Source organism: Perna viridis, chromosome 8 (genome assembly GCF_037379345.1).
Source record: "Perna viridis isolate PV_CMFRI_1.1 ecotype Kerala chromosome 8, ASM3737934v1, whole genome shotgun sequence".
NCBI classification, from domain to species: Eukaryota; Metazoa; Mollusca; class Bivalvia; order Mytilida; family Mytilidae; genus Perna; species Perna viridis.
Window position 1 is genome coordinate 17101389 of NC_142452.1, and position 19729 is coordinate 17121117.

Below are 19729 nucleotides of genomic sequence, written 5' to 3' on the forward strand. Positions count from 1 at the left end.
ATTCCTTTATTTCTGTGAAATAAGGGAAGGGGTCATTGTATTCTCACCTTCTGGTTGTGTGCAAGTTTATTGGTTTTATTCAGGACTGTTTCATACCAAAGTCAACACATACAAGTATTTGCCATCAAACATACTGGTAATACTTAAATCAATCATTCATTCATTCAATTGAATAGCTTTATTATTATTTTTTTCACTTTTGAATTGGAAACTCAACTCAAAGTGAAACATAATTCAAGTGTTATACAAATGTAGGTGTTCATATATAAATGTGAATACATAAAATGCATGTGTATAAGACTTAACATTGTAGTTGAATGCTTAATTTGAAAGCTGAAATATATATATAGTTTGTAAGGAGATATACCTGTTTATTGATCTCTTAGAGAAAAATTATTGAGGTATCTTTTTTAATACAATATCTTTTCATATAGATAAAAAATCAATATTGATATTTCACATAAATACGGTTAATACTGATATACCTTTAAATGTGATGTAATAGGTGTTCTGAACTTGGAAGTATATTAATGTATTAATGACACCTTATACTACATGTGTTTGTATTACTTTTTTAAGCAGTTAAAAGGATTATTTTTTTATTCAGATGGCTTTGATGGAAAGGCTATGAAAATTGTATTATAATGACTTGTTCATGCTATAAACACATGTTAACATACTAATGCTGGGTTTTGATGTTATTTTAATGCTTTTTATATACATTTTTGATAATGTCATTTATTGCTGCTATTTAATACAGAACATTTTTATTCTACATTTAGCTGTAGCATTTGTATTAGTCTAGATCTAGGAAATCTGAGTCAGAGGGATGTTTCGAATATTTGTTAAAAAGTTTTGTTGCTTCATTTTTTCTTCAAAAATAAAATCAGGGTTTTAACCACAAATTTTGGCTTGTTAGCCCATAACTTAAATTTTGTTAGCCAATGTGTATAGTAGTTTACAATCACAGTAGGAAATTTGATAACCCACACCAAATTTTAGGGGTCAATGGTCTGTGGTCCCTGCTAATTTCAAACCTGTGACAATCAAATGGCATATTTTTCTTTACTTATTTCAGACCAGTGGGTTGTGGTTTATAGGATTATAAAACATAAAAAGACTGAAAGTTGTTGTGGTGTGAATAACTCAGTTGAGTCAGGTTTATAGGGGAGATAAAGAGTAGTTAAAGGGACTGAAAACTTATTTCCAAAAATATATCTGACATTGATTTTTTTTATCTCAGTATGCCAAGTAAATTGTATTTCCACTTGTTAATAAAACTCCTAGTAAATTATTTGGATAAAATGTCAGAAATGAAAGATAGTGTATCTTAGAATTGCTTTTGAAAAAAACCACAATATTCCTCAGATTTAGATCAGCTCTGTACTTGGCAAATGCTTCAGAGCTTTATTGAAATGTGTTTTATTAATCACCATATATATCATGTAGTCTTAGGCGAAATAGAATGGCAAGACCAGGATGGAAATCGTGAGTGACCTCCCTTTATCTTTATATACACAATGCATGGACCCAAATTGCTCAGCTGTCTTTCCACAGAGAAAATGATCTGTTTGCAGTAAATAAAGAATATGAGAAGTAATTGATATTAGAAATTGAAACTTTTTTTCTGAAAAATCAACATAAATTTCTTCTTTTGTTGTTTGTTTCAAAATTTTACATTTATAGTGATACTTAGTGCAGTAAAAGTTTGCAAAGAATTGTTAGAAAAAGATTTATAGAGATGTCAGCCCTAAATTCAATTGACAACATTATTTATAAATTTTTACTTTGACAAAATATAGTTCAGTTTCATTCTTTTTTTGTGTAATTTTAAATGAAGAAGTCAATATTTGCCTCATAAGACATTTTCTCTATGTAACAACTAGCTGAGCAGAATTTAATGCACATAAAGCAACCAATATTTCATAGCTTTTGCTTGTTTTTGAAAAAAATACCAGTGGATTTTGTGTGATTTGAAATAAAGGTTCAAAATATTGGTTGCATGGTTTTATGTTTCAATACCATAGCAGGTGATATGAAAATAAAAAAAAAAAAATAAAAAAAATAGAAATACTTCTTAGATTTTTGTAGATCGTTTTGAATTGATAATTTATAATTTTCATATCACCTCTGGATTATCTCCCTTGTTTTGTATCCCTTTACTGTCCCATTGCAAAAACTGTGGCTTTAGGTTTTGTCAAGATGCTGAACATTCAGTATTTGATCTGGAGGATTGAAATTTGTTTTATACAAAGTACTTGTTCTAAAAATCTTGGAATTTAAAGAAATATTATTTAGTATGTTTATCCTTTTGGTAACAAAGTTTATTTAATGTATTATTTTTTGCCATAATGGAGAAATCATGAAGTCTGTTTTTTTGCCATAATGGAAAAATCATAAAATCTATTTTTCGCCATAATTGAGAAATCATGAAATCTACTTTTTGCCATGATGGAGAAATCATGAAACCTATTTTTCACCATGATTGAGAAATCATAAAATCTACTTTTTGCCATAATGGAGAAATCAAGAAATCTATTTGTCTGTCTGTCAGTCTGTGCATCTTGATATGTCCTAATAAAACACTATTCTGGTATTAGTTTATATGTCTGCAGTTGTATATTTCAGCAGTTTAGGAACGAGGTTGTTAAAAACGTACTTCTAGTCTTCCAGAAAATGTTTTATTTAAGTAACTACATGTATATGATAACTAAAGGTTAACAGATATTGCATCTTTTTATACAGTTCAATTTTTTATATCAATAACATGGAAACAAGAAGGAATAAAATTGTTCTTAACTTGCTATTTTAAAAAGGACTGAAATCTTGCCAATGTAGACCTTACGTAAATTGCTAAAAGCAAAAGAAAAATAATTAATGAAAAAAATGAAATGAAAGAGAGAGAGAGTACTGGTAGAATTTTATGACTTTTTGGTCAGTTTTTTGCATATATTATTTATAATCAGAAGTTTATCTTGCTATGCAGTTATTTTGAGCTTAATGCACTAGGCAAGCTACACAGGCTTGAGGAAAATTTTCAAGCACAGCTTTTGCACAGGGCAGTTTTTAATTAAGTGTGTAATGCACATGCTTCTGTACATTATATAATAAAAACTCAGAAGAAGTATCCATCATTGTTAAACTATTTCTGTCTTTTGCTAACCAAATGATTAAATGATTTCTTGAAGTTCTTAATAATTTTGTACTTGTAAGCATATTTATTGTGGGTACCAATTTTTTATGATTTGTTAAATATCTGCAAATTTCATTTTACCATCTCTATTTTCATTTGAAGATTTCCATTCAAATTTTTGAATAACGAATTCGCTAAAAGCAAGAAAATTGGTATGCCCACTCCAAAAACTCAATCCTCATATACCTTAATCTTATGTATCAGTTTTGCTCTTGAGTGTGATGATATAAACACATTACATCTTGAGGTATAGGTAAATCTTTTCTATGGTTTCATTTACACTTCTACTGTAAGAATTGAGTTGTAAATACTGAAGTATATTTTTAAGCTTTATTGAGAAGAAAACCGAGAAAAGCTTTGACATTAACTTGCTAAGAACTTAAGAATCATTTTATATGTATGAGTAATTGGTCCTGGTTTTATATAGTAGAACATATGCAGTTTAGTTTCTGTAGTTAACAAGTGATAGTTAGGAAAAGATGAAAAAGATTACAGGGTCTGAGAACTGTTTCACAGCATTTCGAATACATAGAGTTTTGCCATGCTAGTGTAATAAGTATGACTGAAAAGGCATTAACAAAATCACAAAAAGCAACAATCATGTACATTTAAGGTTATGGACGAGTAGCTAAATCTCATGAAGTAATAGCACCAAGTTACATGAAGTTGTTATTGCTAATGCAAAACTATCTGTAAGTTGTTTTTAAATTGTTTGTGAAATAGTTACATAGATTATATTTCCTGGAGATTTTTTTTTTTTTTTTGAGATTGGGATGTTTTTATTGAATAATATTGGAATAAAAAAAATACACAAGATTATCAGTGTTGCATGGCGAATCATTCTGATATTGGTTTAGGAAATAGTATTGATTTCAGCATGATATTTGCATGGTAAATGTCAGCTTATAGTAAACTAGGTGTTATAATGGTATGTATGTGGTGTTGACTGTATATTTCTGTTTAGTTTTGTCGACACCTGACTTGGAAAGTATTGGTAAGTGAGTGTCTGCTGCTCTCTCTGCCTGGTGTGTGACAAATACATTCATTAAGCACATGGATCGTTAGAACTGATCATTTTATAAACCTATTGTGTAATATTTATGGTTGTTAATCAACACCATATATCAGTCATCACACCCTTCCCTTGGATAGATACAGAAACAGATGAAAATGCTTGATCTGTTGTTCAGCAGTTATTTTCCATAAATAAACTTAACTACACCTTGTAATTAAAAAGATAATACATAGGGTTAAACACAAAGAAAAGTCATGCTTATTAAAGCAGTTTACAGAGTTCAGGTCACTGTTACTTTAAGATGATTTTTAGGGAGAAATGTAGATCAATTATTGAGTTCTCTCAGTGAGTTTTAACCAGTAAGATCAGTTCTAACATTCCGACTTCACATAAACACAATTCATTTCTGGGATCTTCTAGCTGTGGTTTATATCAGTTTGGGTTTCTCTAACATTGTTATCAACCAACCCGATTAAGTTGGTGAAAGTCAGTAGGTAACTTACAATAAGTTTTATGTACTACAAAAAGTATTCTGTTCCAGATTAGTATAGAAGTCAGCTCTGTCCCTGTAAAACATTGTTGAATTTCAGAGTAGTGATTATTTTTTATTGGGGGCTAGGGTATAATTTTTCTCTTGGATTGTGTCATGATCGTTATTTCAGACCATTGATGTTTTCTTCTAAGCCTTTTTGAAATATAAGAGTGAAATATTGGATTATTTTATTTTTCACTGTGAGTTCTGGACCCCCAATAAAACTTATGTGATATCCTTATCTGTTAAACCTTCAGTATGGACCCCCAATAAAACTTATGTGATATCCTTATCTGTTAAACCTTCAGTATAGTACAGATTTTTATTTGGCATGTGCTGAACAGTCTGAACATGCTTAGGCTTTGTGACTGGCTTTAAACTTACTTTTACATATTGTATTTGACTATCTTACAATTTTCTTGGATTGTTGGTACTCTTTGGATAAATATATCACTCAACCAATTCTTTCCTGTCTTGCACTTTTTACACACTCATTTGAAATTAATAGTATATATTACACCTGTTTTCTTAATTCATAACTCTGATTTGCAGCCATATTTTTGTTGAACCTAGTAAATTTACTCATAGTTTTTTAATTCTTTTTATATCAATATTTCAAAAGTATTTTCAAAATGTACATTATACATTTATATTGTTCTACCTTCTGAGGGAAAAAAATCTGGTAAAAAACGTACCAATAATATAGCTTTTTTTCTTCAATGCTTATAGTTTTATTTTCAAAAATAATTTTGCTTTCTATGCTTTATGCTTTTTACAAAGCTATTTTGAAATGGTACACCCCTTTTCGTCTAGAAGTGTTGGTTTTTTTTCCTTGGTAGTATTTTGAAGTCTCATTTTTAAGTAGAACACAATGTATTACTGTCTTGTTCATTATGGTTTACAAGGTACAACTAGTTTATGTAAGAAAATCAATAAGATTAATGGCTATAGGTTAAGAATTTCAGTACTTGCTTTATGAATAAATTATTATGAACATTTTTATAAAGTTTCTATATCATAATCTATAAACACTTCTTGTAACCCCAAGAACTTCGTAATTGTTTCCTTTTTTTCAAATAAATTTTTAAGTGAAAAAGTTTCAATTTTTTATTTGTTGATATTATGGTGTTACTTTTGATATCAGAGCATAACTGCTTATCTTAGATGGAAGTTGAAATGTAATGTAATGTACTTGTATAATTATAGGTATATTTATGTACAAATTTCACTTACAGACGTACAACACAAGAAAGCTGGAGGGAAAGCAGTAGTAAGTGCCACCACTGTAGATGGTGTACCAGTCAGTGGGGAAGTGGTGAAAGGGGAGGTTATCCCTCCATCAGCAGATGGCACTACAACTGTTCAACAACCTGATGGCAAAGTTGTCACAGTCCCTGCAGGGACAACATGTGTTAAACAAGCGGATGGTACTGTTGTACCTGTTCCTGAAGGTAGCCAGGCTATCAAACAACCAGATGGATCAGTAGTTGTCGTCCCAGCTGGCACTAAAATTGTATACAAGAACACAACGAATACAGAATACATTGTGAAGACAGAGTATGTGGTAAAGGAAGGACAAGATCGTCCATCATCTGTGATGGGACAAAACTTGCCATCTGGTCCTGGTGAGTACACTGGTTACATATATGTGGTCCTGGTGAGTACATATATAGAGCCATAAATCTAGGAATTGTAGGGTAGAGTATAGTCACATAGTACTATACTGCATTTACATTTGGCCACAGCCCTTCAGTTATTGATTCCATATGGTTCCATAAATGTTTGCACTGACATTTTTTACTGTAGCTTGGACCATATCACTCATTTGGATATAAGTGACCACTCAAATCAACTGGTATACACCTAGGACACTCCTTTTGAAATATCGGGGGACAAAGTGTGATTCAGTTTTCCCCTAATCTCCAAACCCTGAGGTAATGCCTAAATGTCCAGAACACCAAAATAATCCTTGAAACTGGTACTTGGTTTTGTCTAAAATAAATCTTTTGAGTATGTTTTTTATTTTATCCATCTTTTTGCCAAGCATTCCAAAGATTTTAAAGTCTCTAATACACTTCACTCTGAGTATTTCATGTAACTAATATTCTTGCATGACATCTAAGTATCGGTTTAAATTGAGTGTCTGTCCAGTACTACTTTTTCGTCTGACTCAGGTCAAAGTTCATTAGAGTCATTGGGCTATTTATATAAGTTATCATTCATACAATTATTTCTTTCTTGCCATTGTTTAATGATGATAATAAATGATTGAAAATAGGACATCAACATAACTGATGTTAACCTCCAGAGGTTGGAAGTGATGTATGCAGTACTAACATAACCAATAAGAATTATTGTAGATGCTGTGATTAAGTCATAGAACGACTTTCTTTATTTTGAAGAAGTTATACATGTAACATCATCATTTTATTTTTTCAGAAGCAGAAGCCATGGAAACTATGCAAATAGTAAGTTTAAAGTATTATAAAATTTCTTTAGATTTTTTAACTTTAAGACAGTTTGAGCAATTTCATAAAATGTGAAAAAAAATCAAATTATTATCAAGTTGATGCCAGGAATATCTAGAAATACAGCTATTAAAGTTAATATTGTTTTATTTTAAGAAATACATAATATGACAAATTTGGGGTTTTTGTTGAATATGAAATTTCTATTGAATATTTTAAAACTTATTGTGATGACATTCCATTAATGAAAATATAAGTATGTGTAGTTTTATAACATTTTAATTCAGTGATTCTACACAGGGGCACTAGAAATAAACTATCTGAATTGTAAAGGCAATATTGTTATTTTTAGCAGGGAGCACATCCTGATAGTAGTGAAGAGATGGTTACAGCAGTTATGGTTGATGGTGTACCAATGTTGGAGCATGATGAGGGGCTTGTTGCACCTAGTTCTTCACCAACACAGACAAACATGCAAGAACAACTCAAAAGTCAACAACAAGAGGCTTTGAAAAGGTATTACAGAAGAGCAAAGGGAGTAGATAACAAGATAAATTATGCAGCACCAGAAAACTACTAAAATATTTTCATATGTTGGAAATCATTTGGAAGCATATATTTAAGTGGTTTGTAAATTTGAGTTATTTTGCAAATAAAACACAACAATAGGTTTTTCAAAATATTATAAAATTTCTAATTAAATTACCCCTATCTAGGAGTGATGCGACAATGAAAACTGTTATAATTATCTGTATAACTTCATTACATAGATGTTTTCTACCCTATCAGTAATCTTTTCAGAAAGTCTTTTCATACCACTTCAATTAGACATTCAGATTGATCCATTCAGTTACTCCTTCAAAAAGATTTTTTTTTATTTGATTACGAATACTTGTTTAAAATTTATTCATGGATTAAATCCCCCAAACAATGACAAGTTTGCCAACAAGATTACACAAAATTTAACTATTTAAAATTTAACTAATTTAATTTGAAGAAAAAAAACATTGGAACTTGAATTTAAGGTTACAAGAGTTGGAAAGACAGATGGTTGGAGGAGAACATATAGATAACCCAGAAATGATAGAAAAACGGAAAAATAGAAAACTTCTTGCTGACGAGAGGAAAGAAAGACTTATGGGTAAATTTATTTAGATTCCACAACAAACATTTTTTACTAATAACACACTAAATATTACAAATTATCTAGTCCAATGAAAAATACTGAAGACATATTTGCTCATACGAGTCTTGATGAAATTACTTCAAAAGTCTCAATGTAAGGTTTGTTTTAAAAGCTTTCTTTTATGGAAATGGAGTCCCATCATCACTAAAGCAAACAAATAAACAAATACTTTAATGCCAAGTAAGAGAGCAGAAAGATTCATGCATACAAAACTATGGAAAATATGCTAGTTCATGTACATAGTAATCAGTTTGCTGCATACAATCAATAGTGCTATTTTATTCCTTATTCCAGAGGCCATTGCCAATATGGACGATGACTTTATCATGTTGGAGATTTATGATGATACTCAAGCAGAGTTACAGGCAAAAAACAAGTTCATTGAGAAGGAAAAAGAAAAGGTAAAATATATTAGCGATTAATAGTTCTACATATGGTGACAAAGATATGGGAGGCCCTTTATGGTAAATATAAGTAAACACAAAAACAAAATCTGAATTGTATTAGAAATAATAGTGTTGAATTTTGTTCAGTAAAAAGTAATCAAAAATATTTCAATTGAAATTAAAGTTTTTATCGTTACAATTCTTTTTCTTCTTTGTTTGTAGACATCATAAAATTATCCCCACTTGATGTATTCACTTAAACTTTGATTTTAGATTGAGAGTCTGCAAAGAGATATAGTTGACATTCAGTCTGAGTTTCAGTTTGAAAGAATTGATTACCTAGACACTATTAGAAAACAAGAGAGACAACTCTTATTATTGGAAGGTTTGATAGAAAAAATCCATCCTTGTTTGAGGAGGGACTGTAATTATGCTAATATAGATAAAATCAAGAAAGAGTGCAAGTGGGATGAAGACCAAAATAAGTGGATCTTACCTAGAATGCACATAAGCAATACAGCACTTCCTGTAGCAGGTAAATTGTCCCCCTTTATAGTTTGTTTTCAAATCCATTGTTTTGTCCATATAATTCCTTTAGAAAACTTCCTGAATGCAAGTAATACAGTATAATGTATTAAGATTTTACCACTGCTCATATTGAAAATATATTGAATGTTTTAAATGAAAGCTTGTATCATTAGTGCACTGTCAGATGGGTCTGAGAACCTCATTCACTTTTATTCTTTTATATTCATTACATTCCCCACAATAAGTTGTCATTTCTTGTATATGAGTGGTGGTATACAAAAAAGGCTAAACTTCACATGCAACCCTTTGTATACTCTGGCATTTAGTGAGATAAATGTATATACACATAAACACACATATGTAGCATTAGAATGCAATTTATGTCACACACATTGAGAGCGCCACACAACCAATTTAACATTAGTGTGTTGTGATATATATTTGAAATAGCATGGGAATACAGGTTGATTAAGATTGTAGTAAAAATGATAGTGTACTATATGTATATATGGGTACTTAACAATCTTATAAACCTGAACTAATTATATTACTAGGACTCAATAATAGTGCAATGGATAGAAAAGGTATGCCATTTCCTTGTAATGAGCAGTATTTGTGTACTAAATATAGTATAAGTCAACACAAATATCACGCAGAGGTGGATTTACAATGAAGACCTATTGACTGTATTTTGAGAAAGTTTGATTTTGAATTCTTGATTAAGTCTATGCAAAATTTGAATAGGTCTGAATTGGCTCAAAATTTATTTTGTACCTTTCATTTACACTTGAAAATTAATGTTGTGTTCTTTAATCAAATAAAGAAAATTGTACTCTGCCAATATTTGGTGTTGACTGATGCATTTAAAGCTATTGATCTGCTAGTATTTGCCTTGCCTGGCATGTGGGATTAACCTATTGACCTGTGGTATAATGTATAGATGTAGAACCTTTTACTCAATATTCATTGAATTTAAAGATCTCCACTGTGTTAATTGGATATGCACTGTAACTCCTTGTTGATATCAATGTACAAACTACCTCAGTAGCAGGTTACCAATGCCCTTGGCCCAGGTGCCATGAAAGTTTAAAAAATTCTTAATTCTGAGAATATTCTTAACTTCCATGGTAACTCCAATCAAAGTTTTTGAAATTGAAGATATCACAAACAGTTAAGAATTTTCTCAGACTTAAGAAAGTTTTATGGTGCTAGGACCTAGTGTAGATATTTTGATTTAAAATCATTTGCATACAAATTGACAAATTCATTTTTTTAAACTTAAAAAAAAATGCTAATTTTGTTGTTATTGAGTATAGGTTTCCTGTTAGAAAGCTTAAAAAGAATGTTGTTGCTCTTTTAACCTGTAAGCCTATCTTACCATTGTTGTCAATCCAGTAATGTTTTCATTGCTGACTCCATGTTATTGTTTTTCAAATTTATCCAGAAGTAGACAATACTTCTGCCACACAACCAATTTAACATTAGTGTGTTGTGATATATATTTGAAATAGCATGGGAATACAGGTTGATTAAGATTGTAGTAAAAATGATAGTGTACTATATGTATATATGGGTACTTAACAATCTTATAAACCTGAACTAATTATATTACTAGGACTCAATAATAGTGCAATGGATAGAAAAGGTATGCCATTTCCTTGTAATGAGCAGTATTTGTGTACTAAATATAGTATAAGTCAACACAAATATCACGCAGAGGTGGATTTACAATGAAGACCTATTGACTGTATTTTGAGAAAGTTTGATTTTGAATTCTTGATTAAGTCTATGCAAAATTTGAATAGGTCTGAATTGGCTCAAAATTTATTTTGTACCTTTCATTTACACTTGAAAATTAATGTTGTGTTCTTTAATCAAATAAAGAAAATTGTACTCTGCCAATATTTGGTGTTGACTGATGCATTTAAAGCTATTGATCTGCTAGTATTTGCCTTGCCTGGCATGTGGGATTAACCTATTGACCTGTGGTATAATGTATAGATGTAGAACCTTTTACTCAATATTCATTGAATTTAAAGATCTCCACTGTGTTAATTGGATATGCACTGTAACTCCTTGTTGATATCAATGTACAAACTACCTCAGTAGCAGGTTACCAATGCCCTTGGCCCAGGTGCCATGAAAGTTTAAAAAATTCTTAATTCTGAGAATATTCTTAACTTCCATGGTAACTCCAATCAAAGTTTTTGAAATTGAAGATATCACAAACAGTTAAGAATTTTCTCAGACTTAAGAAAGTTTTATGGTGCTAGGACCTAGTGTAGATATTTTGATTTAAAATCATTTGCATACAAATTGACAAATTCATTTTTTTAAACTTAAAAAAAAATGCTAATTTTGTTGTTATTGAGTATAGGTTTCCTGTTAGAAAGCTTAAAAAGAATGTTGTTGCTCTTTTAACCTGTAAGCCTATCTTACCATTGTTGTCAATCCAGTAATGTTTTCATTGCTGACTCCATGTTATTGTTTTTCAAATTTATCCAGAAGTAGACAATATTTTCTGAAGTTCTTGGTATACTGGTAATTTTAATCAGACTTAAATTTTTGTGAAATATCAGACAGTTTTTCTTGACTACATGAACATTCCTCCTGATTTTTAAAAGGAAAACAATACCTGTAAAAATAAAAAAGAGAAACTAAACTTCAAAACTATTATCCCAGTATCAACAGAGTTGACATCTTTAATATTGCTCCATGGTTTGTTAGCTTGTGAAAAATTAAAAACAAAATTTTCGTTCAAATTAGTTTCTTGATTCCAATACATTTGTAATACCATGCTGACTTCTTAGAATTTGGTATTTTATAACTTTAATCATGGAGTCAGTTATGAAAAAGAGGTGCATATATCATGTTTTGTCATCTTAAATCAAGGTAGTGTCACTACCAGTCAAAAAGGTAAATGATTTTTGTTATCTTAAGAAAGCCTTAAATTCTGGAAGCAAATGGTCATTTAATATTAACAATCAATTTTATTAAAAAGTTGTGGAGAATCTTAACATCTAGGTAAATTAATTATTTATCTATGTTCAAATAAACATTAATAACTTTAAAAATAATTTTTCAAGACAAAATTTGGGTTGGTATCCAAACCAGATAAATATCAAACCATTATTAAAGGCTCTCAGACTGGGTTTATTTACTTATACAGATTTTATTAGTTTGGTGTTTTTCAAGAACTTGATATTGGAATGAAAATGATTGTTTTCTCTGTCTAGAAATCTGTCAGTATAAATGAAGGTTATCATTTTTTAAGAATATAAATAGTTTTGAAACACACCAAGTTAATGATATATTAATCCTGCTTTTACTTTGTATATTAATATATGAATCACTATTATAGATACTGAAATAAGAAATAATTTGGAGAGGCGAGGTACTTTTTTTGTCTTGTTTATATTCTATGCATGCCATTTATTTTCAGTGTTTTCTCTTATTTTTTCCAGGAATGCCTGAACAAGGTTCATTTTTTTTCACTTTTCTGTACTTTTTCTTGCTATCTTGTTGTGATACCATATATGAATATAACAACATTTATATGCTATTGTGTAATGGTTTTGGTCTAACATTAAGTTAAGTACATAACATTAAAAATGTCAGGCAGGTCTTATAATGATGGTCAAATATTGGAAAACTAAATTTGTCAAATTTTCTTGTTGCTGAAATGAATTAAATGCATCCAGAAACAAACTACATACATAGTATTGTACAGATCCTGGGTGGTGAAGATAGATATTGATATTTGAAAATTGGTTGGAATTCATAGTCAAGGCACAATTATTCTATATCATTTAATAAAATTGAATTGTACTGTGTAGAAACTCTGTATAATTGTCACTTAGTTGTTTTGTCAACTGGATCAGTAGAAGTGGCTGCTTTCAAAACACCTGCTGTTTGCAATTTGATTTGAACAATATTAAGTTGCTCTTTCAATATTACTTGAGGGTTCTAAATTATCATTGTTATTTATGTATTTAAATACGACCAAAACATCCCACTATAGCAGATATACATGTATGTACTATAACATAAAACTTCAGGTTCTAGGATTTACTTGTATACTCTTATTTCTTGCACTTCATAGTTAAATTATTTCATAAAGTTGAATATTTCAAAATAATGGTGCAGATTTATTGAACTTTTGATGATTAATATATGAATAAAATATTCAGTGCAGGCATTTCTTTCAATTGAAATTCAGAAGTGGAACCTTTTGTGTCAACTACATGGCCAAATGTACCACATATGATAATCATATGGTGCTTGATTCATATGATAATCATATGATATTCAACATATGAAAGTCATATGTTTGTGAAAAACATACCTTTATCATATGATAATCATGTGATAATCATATGTAAACTGAAACATATGATTGTCATATCATAATCATATGATGCAAACCATATGATTTTTGTGTGTGGCACATTTGCCTGTGTACAGAACTGTTGATGAGCATGCGTGACATATACTTCTGCAAGGAAGGGTTTGGGATAGAACAAAAGAATTATCATCACTGAAGTTTATGTTAAGCATTTTCATTGGCTACCATGCAGTTAATACCAAGGGGTCTATAATGTGTACCAAATATTTGATGGATTATAAAGTAAGCATAAAAGTAAACATTTTCAATAATTTATTGAAATAATGTTGTGGAAATGAAGAATTGGTAACTTTGGCAAATCTGCTCAGCTTAATTGGTTTAGCAAAGAAATGTGTGAAGTGATTTGGGTGTTTGATGTGTTACTTGCTTCAATTAATGGGTCATGGATGTGAAACTTCAATGTGTAATATAGCAAGACAAATGTTGATAAATATAGGGAGCTTTTACAGTGAAACCTGTCTAAACTGAACCCCTTTTAGGCTGGGAAATTAATTAATGTAAGTGTTTGGTTTACACAGGTTAAAGAATATTGAACCTGATTTGAAGGTAACATAGGTGACCAGTTAATCCAGGGTTTAGTTTAGACAGATTTTGATGTACATGTCTTAGGGAAAAACATATTTTATAAATATTGAGTAATGTAAGGGAAAAAAAAGGAACATTTATGTTTTGTACATATTAATCAACATCTTGTTTTCTCCTTTCTACTTTCCATAAACTTGTATATTTTAGTACATTCTTTTTTAAATATAGCATCTTAAACCAAGTATATATACTAACATGTAATATGTTTTTGTATTCCATATTTGAATACAACATATGTTGTTTATGTCTGTTATTAAGATTATTCTTATAGCTATGTATTAGGTATTTTATATTAAGTTCAGTTTTGATTTACAATGAAATTTATCTCAAGAAACACTTCTGAATAAAGTTACTGATATCTGTGGTACTTTTAAAGTAAATCATTGCCTATCATACCTTATGTAAAGCACATGTTCTTTTTATGTCGACTCTCATTATATATATCTCATGATAATTCTTAGTATGCTTTAACTTCATAGATAAGTTTTTACATTTAACATATTCTGTTAGTTTAATATGTTTGTTTTTTAGAGGGTGTAATGCCAGGTGGAAGGGTAAGCAATCATAATCCCAGGGCCCGTCCTGTGATGAATGGGGAGGTCAATGCTAGTATCTACGACAACGAAGAAGACAGATATAGAGAGGTTTGTATCATCCGTTGGAGATTTACTCTTCACCATTGTTTGCAGTGACCATATAGTGTAATATATTTTTTTCTCTGACTATTACTTCTATGAAGTATTCCAATTACCTGTAATTCAAAGGCCACCCAAAAAATTGAAGGCTTATATATCTGTATGCATTTGTAAGTCTGTTGGTCTACATAGGGTAAAACTTTTTAAAGTTTTTTCATTCTGAAACATGTTATACATGTATTGGATATTTTAGACTTGTGAAAAAGTGCAGATTACTAACCATGGAAATAAACGGCAATAATAAGAGCATATTTAAAAGTACTGTACTATTAGTGATGTTCAAAACTTATTAATTGAAAGATTTCTTTAATTTGCTGGATTAAGCAAACTATGAAAACATGAAGACTGGTAGCCTTCAAACAATATTTCTTCCCTTGTATACATCTTTATTGATATATTTTTATGCCATAGGTTGTTTTTCATGCCATAGGTTGTTTTTATGCCATAGGTTGTTTTTCATGCCATAGGTTGTTTTTATGCCATAGGTTGTTTTTATGCCATAGGTTGTTTTTCATGCCATAGGTTGTTTTTGCCTTATGGGTTCTATAATGATTTCAGGTATTGAGAGGAAAAAGTGACACTTCATCAGATTACTTCAGGAATAAAAGAGCAGAGAAATATCTGAATCAACCTGTACAGAGAACAAGTAAATTTCTCTTATTCTTAGTCTTTAACAGTCCATGGTTTTACTGACAATTCAACTAGAAACATTCCATGATTTGTAGGCAGCACTAACATTCTTCAAAGGTTGGATGTGGGAGGGCTTTAACTGGTTTCACTGAAGTCAAACATTTCACTTAAACTCCATGAATGAGAACTTTTAAAAAATGTAATACAGAGAATAGATTTTTTTAATGAAATGTTGACATTTAATTTGAGTTTTTGCCAAGAAGATAGTTACTGCAAGTCTATCTGCATTCCCTTAATACTTCAAGACTGAACAGTAAAATAAATAAGAGCAGAGTTTTAAATCTGTAAAAATAATAGAGTTTTGCTTTTGAAAATGGTTGGAGCTTATATGATCTACCATAAAACCTTTACAGAATTGGCCTTCCACAAACGATTTATCTTTTACAGTTCTAATAGTTGCATGATGCTGGAAGTTACCAGTGATATTTTTGTAATATTCAAGTTTCAACATACTACTAAAGACAACAATTATAAAATATTTATTTCATTTACAGATATGACTGAAGTGAAGCAGAGTATACAGAAGACACAGCCTCCGCCAATGTCAAATGGTTTTGGTAAAGTTGACCCAATGAGCAGTGGGCTCCGTGCAGCAGCTGTTCATGGGCAGCTTATCAGCCAAGATAATGATAGTATGGTGAGAAAACCTACAAGATTGGAGGCTTTACAGCCGATTGGTGGGAGAAAAGGCAAGAAGAAGAGAAATGAATTAGAACCATTATGATTGTAGTTATTTGTAACTCTGATGTAATTCTGTGGGTTGGTTTGCAATTAATGGGATAAAATTTTTTATCATTGACATTGTGCATAGTGAGGAAAAAGCATAATATGATTATGTGTTAAAAGGTTAAGTTTTAATATGATCCAAGTCATTTTCATTGTCATTTTTAATCCTTTTTGTGACAATTAGAACATATTTTCATATTTTTAAAAGACCAATACTCATTTTTCCATTTTTTCATTGTCAGCATACTTTTAAAAACCGTTGTTGTGGATATTAGTGAAAAGTCCATCAATATTCTTAAGATGTTTAGAAAATGCCTGTTTAAGTATTTATATTAAATATAGCTTGGTATACATTAGTCTAAATTTTAAAGTGATATAGAAAAGGCCATATTGTCAGTATAACTAAAATTATACCATTTTAGAATGTAAATTTCATTTCTGTACATGTTGACTATAATATCTATCTTTTGACTTAGATTGTGCAATTATATCAAGTCGACAAAGTAATGTGAAAGAAAGCTGTAGAGTATTGCAAAGGAACACTTGTTGTTACAGTGCATACAATAATGATGTTTAGGGGATAGAGTAACTTTTATCCTTGATGGAATATCATAATCACTTACTATGAACTTATTTAGGTATCTGGACTGTTTTCTTTTTCATATTCCATAGATACAAATGAATTTAAATCATTGTCAGATAAAGAGTTTACATATCCTTCTCAGTTATGTTTCTGCCTATGGAAGTTCATAAGATGATTGTCATTTTATCAAGGGAAGACCCACTCCATCACCTGAACATTATCATTGTATGTGCTGCAAGTGGTTGTAGAATTATTCATTGTACATAGTTTTTGACTGTTAAGTGCTGTGATAATTTTGTTGGTAAACATATCATTTATAATGACAACATTCCATTGAAGCATTTAAAGTGCTTTTATTTTTTTTCACTATTCATTTATTTACTTTGTATTTTATTTTTTTAAGTAATGATGCAATATTGACAATTTTGTACATGTTAAAAGATATTTGCCTTTTTTTACTGCCAAGTGCGGTTGTATTATGAAAATGGCTTTGAATGAATCATCAAGGTTGGAAGTATGTCAGTAAAACATTTGATATACAATTTTTATTATTTTCAAGATGAGGCATTTCTCTGTTTTTGAATCATCTGAATGTACAGAATCTTGAGAATGTATTTGATGTTTTTATGATTCTTTAAAAAAAAATTCATAATTAAACTAAAGTTATTTGTGTTAAATTGGAGTAGAAATTAATTTGATCATCTTTGTTGAAGGATTTCTTTGAAATGAGCAATTAATGTTTCGATTTGACCCAATTGCAACACAAAAAAAATGCAAAATACCCAGAGACAGCAATGTTTATAGAGTTGTATGATATTGTACTAATTCTAGGAAGTTATTTGTACGAGTGAGTTAAACTTATCCACAGATTAAAAGTAAAAGTTTAAATTCTTTTGTTTTTAAACCTACCTTTAAATATTGATTTTTTAAAAATCTAAACAAGTTGATTTTGATCTTGTTTCTAGTAATATAACAGAGCCAGACTTTCTCTCTAGTCAGAGCAATTTATAGTATTGAATGTGATGTCTTTCATAATCCAATAATTTATGACAACACCCTTACATGTGTAGTCTGATATGGAACAATCTTGACACATATTTCTACATTGTTAATTTTCCGTCCCAAGAGTATTTTATATTTATTAGATTATTTTTATATTTGTTTATGTATACCTTGTCCATTATAGCGAAGAGGAAGTGTTTCTATCTCTAGCACAATCCATTGGCACCGTATTCTAGTAGACTGAGATCTAATTTTATGTGATATCCTCTTCACAGATCATCCTTCCATGTTTCACTTTCAGCTCCGTCCAAAATTTTCATCTTTTTTGTATGATTGTAAATTATTTTTTATTTTGTTATGTCATTTGTTGAAATTTTAATAGTTGTATTGTTTTGTGTGTTATTAATATTTGACAAATATGAATGTGAAGATTTCCGTATATTATAGTAGTTTGTCAATGGTAGATCCACTGTAATCATTCTGGGAAATGATTAAGTTAACTGTTATGTACATATGGAAGTATATGGTGTAGGAATATTTAAAGTGAAATACTAAGGACCCTTACATGAAAATGTGGTCTAGGTTGTCAGCATAAAGATAAGTAGCTATCTATACATTTTTGCAGAGAAAAATTGAAATGCCAGACCAGTTTGTAGTTCTTACCTGAGATCATTGGTTAATTTTATTGTTTCTTTATATTCTCCACAACTGACCTGACTCCAACTATTATTTACATGAAAAAAGAAAATCAGTGTAGAATCCAGGCAAATGAATGAACATCTGCATAATAAAAAGAAACATATTTTAATGATTTTATCACCAAATATGAAAATTTTTCCTATGTTAAATTTTGTAAGTAAGTTAATTGTTATTTCTTATTTCAGCCGTGTTCACAATGCCACCTTTGCCAATTATGCATAATACATTTCATCATTTCAGTTTAGTTTTAGCTGCTTTTTATGGATTTTATGGGGCAATATATTTAAGAGCTGCAGAAATTATTACATTTTAAGTAACCAGAAAAAATGTGAAATTGATTATCTAATATTGAAGGAACTGGGTTCGAAGGAATTTTTGAAATCATTATTTACCAATTGAATTATCAAGGCTTTTATTGAACTGCAATTGATAATAATATTACAAAATATACTGATTTACTTAAATTTATTCACATATTGTATAAACTTTTAATTTGAATACTTCTTTTAAAACTGTAGTCAGGAAAAAGATCAAGAAGGTTTTTCAAGTATTATGAGTATTCTACTGCAGTTGGAGATAATTTGTCAGTTTGTGACACCGTGAACTTTGTAAAAAGTTAACGTAGAAATCTGTGATAGAGACAATCTGATGTTCCATACATTGTTGATTAATAAAATCACTATTGTTGTTATTTCTGGTTTCTATACTTGTATTTAAGGTTTGCTGTTACAATACTATACAATAAAAAAAAAATGATTTTACAATACCATACATAAATGACATTTCTGATAACTTTTATCTATGAAATTGTCATCAGACCTTTATAAATCATGTGTTCACTATTAGACTTATTAAGAAATATCAGGATATAATGTCACTATAATATATCTACCGCAAACAATTTTGGGGGTTATATAGGTTTCACCCTGTCTGTCTGAACTAAGCAGCTTGCAGCATTGTTATGAAACTTTGTGGGTTGTAATATAGCCACATGGAGATGTGCATACTGTCAGGAATTTATTTTTGAACAAAAATT

General features: G+C 30.0%; 1 protein-coding gene across 20 annotated transcripts in view; it reads left to right on the forward strand.

The window, feature by feature from the left end:
• LOC148609562 (osmotic avoidance abnormal protein 3-like) overlaps positions 1 to 19384 on the forward strand; it is a 31983-nt gene extending 12599 nt beyond the window's left edge. For 4 of the 20 annotated variants that reach the window (XM_088596420.1, XM_088596419.1, XM_088596418.1 and 1 more), the window contains exons 9-22: positions 1450 to 1488; positions 4158 to 4187; positions 5976 to 6365; positions 7180 to 7208; positions 7561 to 7724; positions 8234 to 8349; positions 8689 to 8795; positions 9054 to 9315; positions 9863 to 9892; positions 10924 to 10953; positions 12670 to 12702; positions 14830 to 14942; positions 15552 to 15639; positions 16178 to 19384. In XM_088596420.1, coding sequence (XP_088452546.1) covers positions 1450 to 1488; positions 4158 to 4187; positions 5976 to 6365; positions 7180 to 7208; positions 7561 to 7724; positions 8234 to 8349; positions 8689 to 8795; positions 9054 to 9315; positions 9863 to 9892; positions 10924 to 10953; positions 12670 to 12702; positions 14830 to 14942; positions 15552 to 15639; positions 16178 to 16407 — 1661 coding nt within the window. In that variant the 3' untranslated portion in view covers positions 16408 to 19384. Of the gene's footprint in view, positions 1 to 1449; positions 1489 to 4157; positions 4188 to 5975; positions 6366 to 7179; positions 7209 to 7560; positions 7725 to 8233; positions 8350 to 8688; positions 8796 to 9053; positions 9316 to 9862; positions 9893 to 10923; positions 10954 to 12669; positions 12703 to 12772; positions 12788 to 14829; positions 14943 to 15551; positions 15640 to 16177 lie in introns of all 20 variants that reach the window. The other 16 variants (XM_088596423.1, XM_088596421.1, XM_088596428.1 and 13 more) reach the window with 16 other exon arrangements.
• The last annotated feature ends 345 nt before the right edge of the window (positions 19385 to 19729 follow it).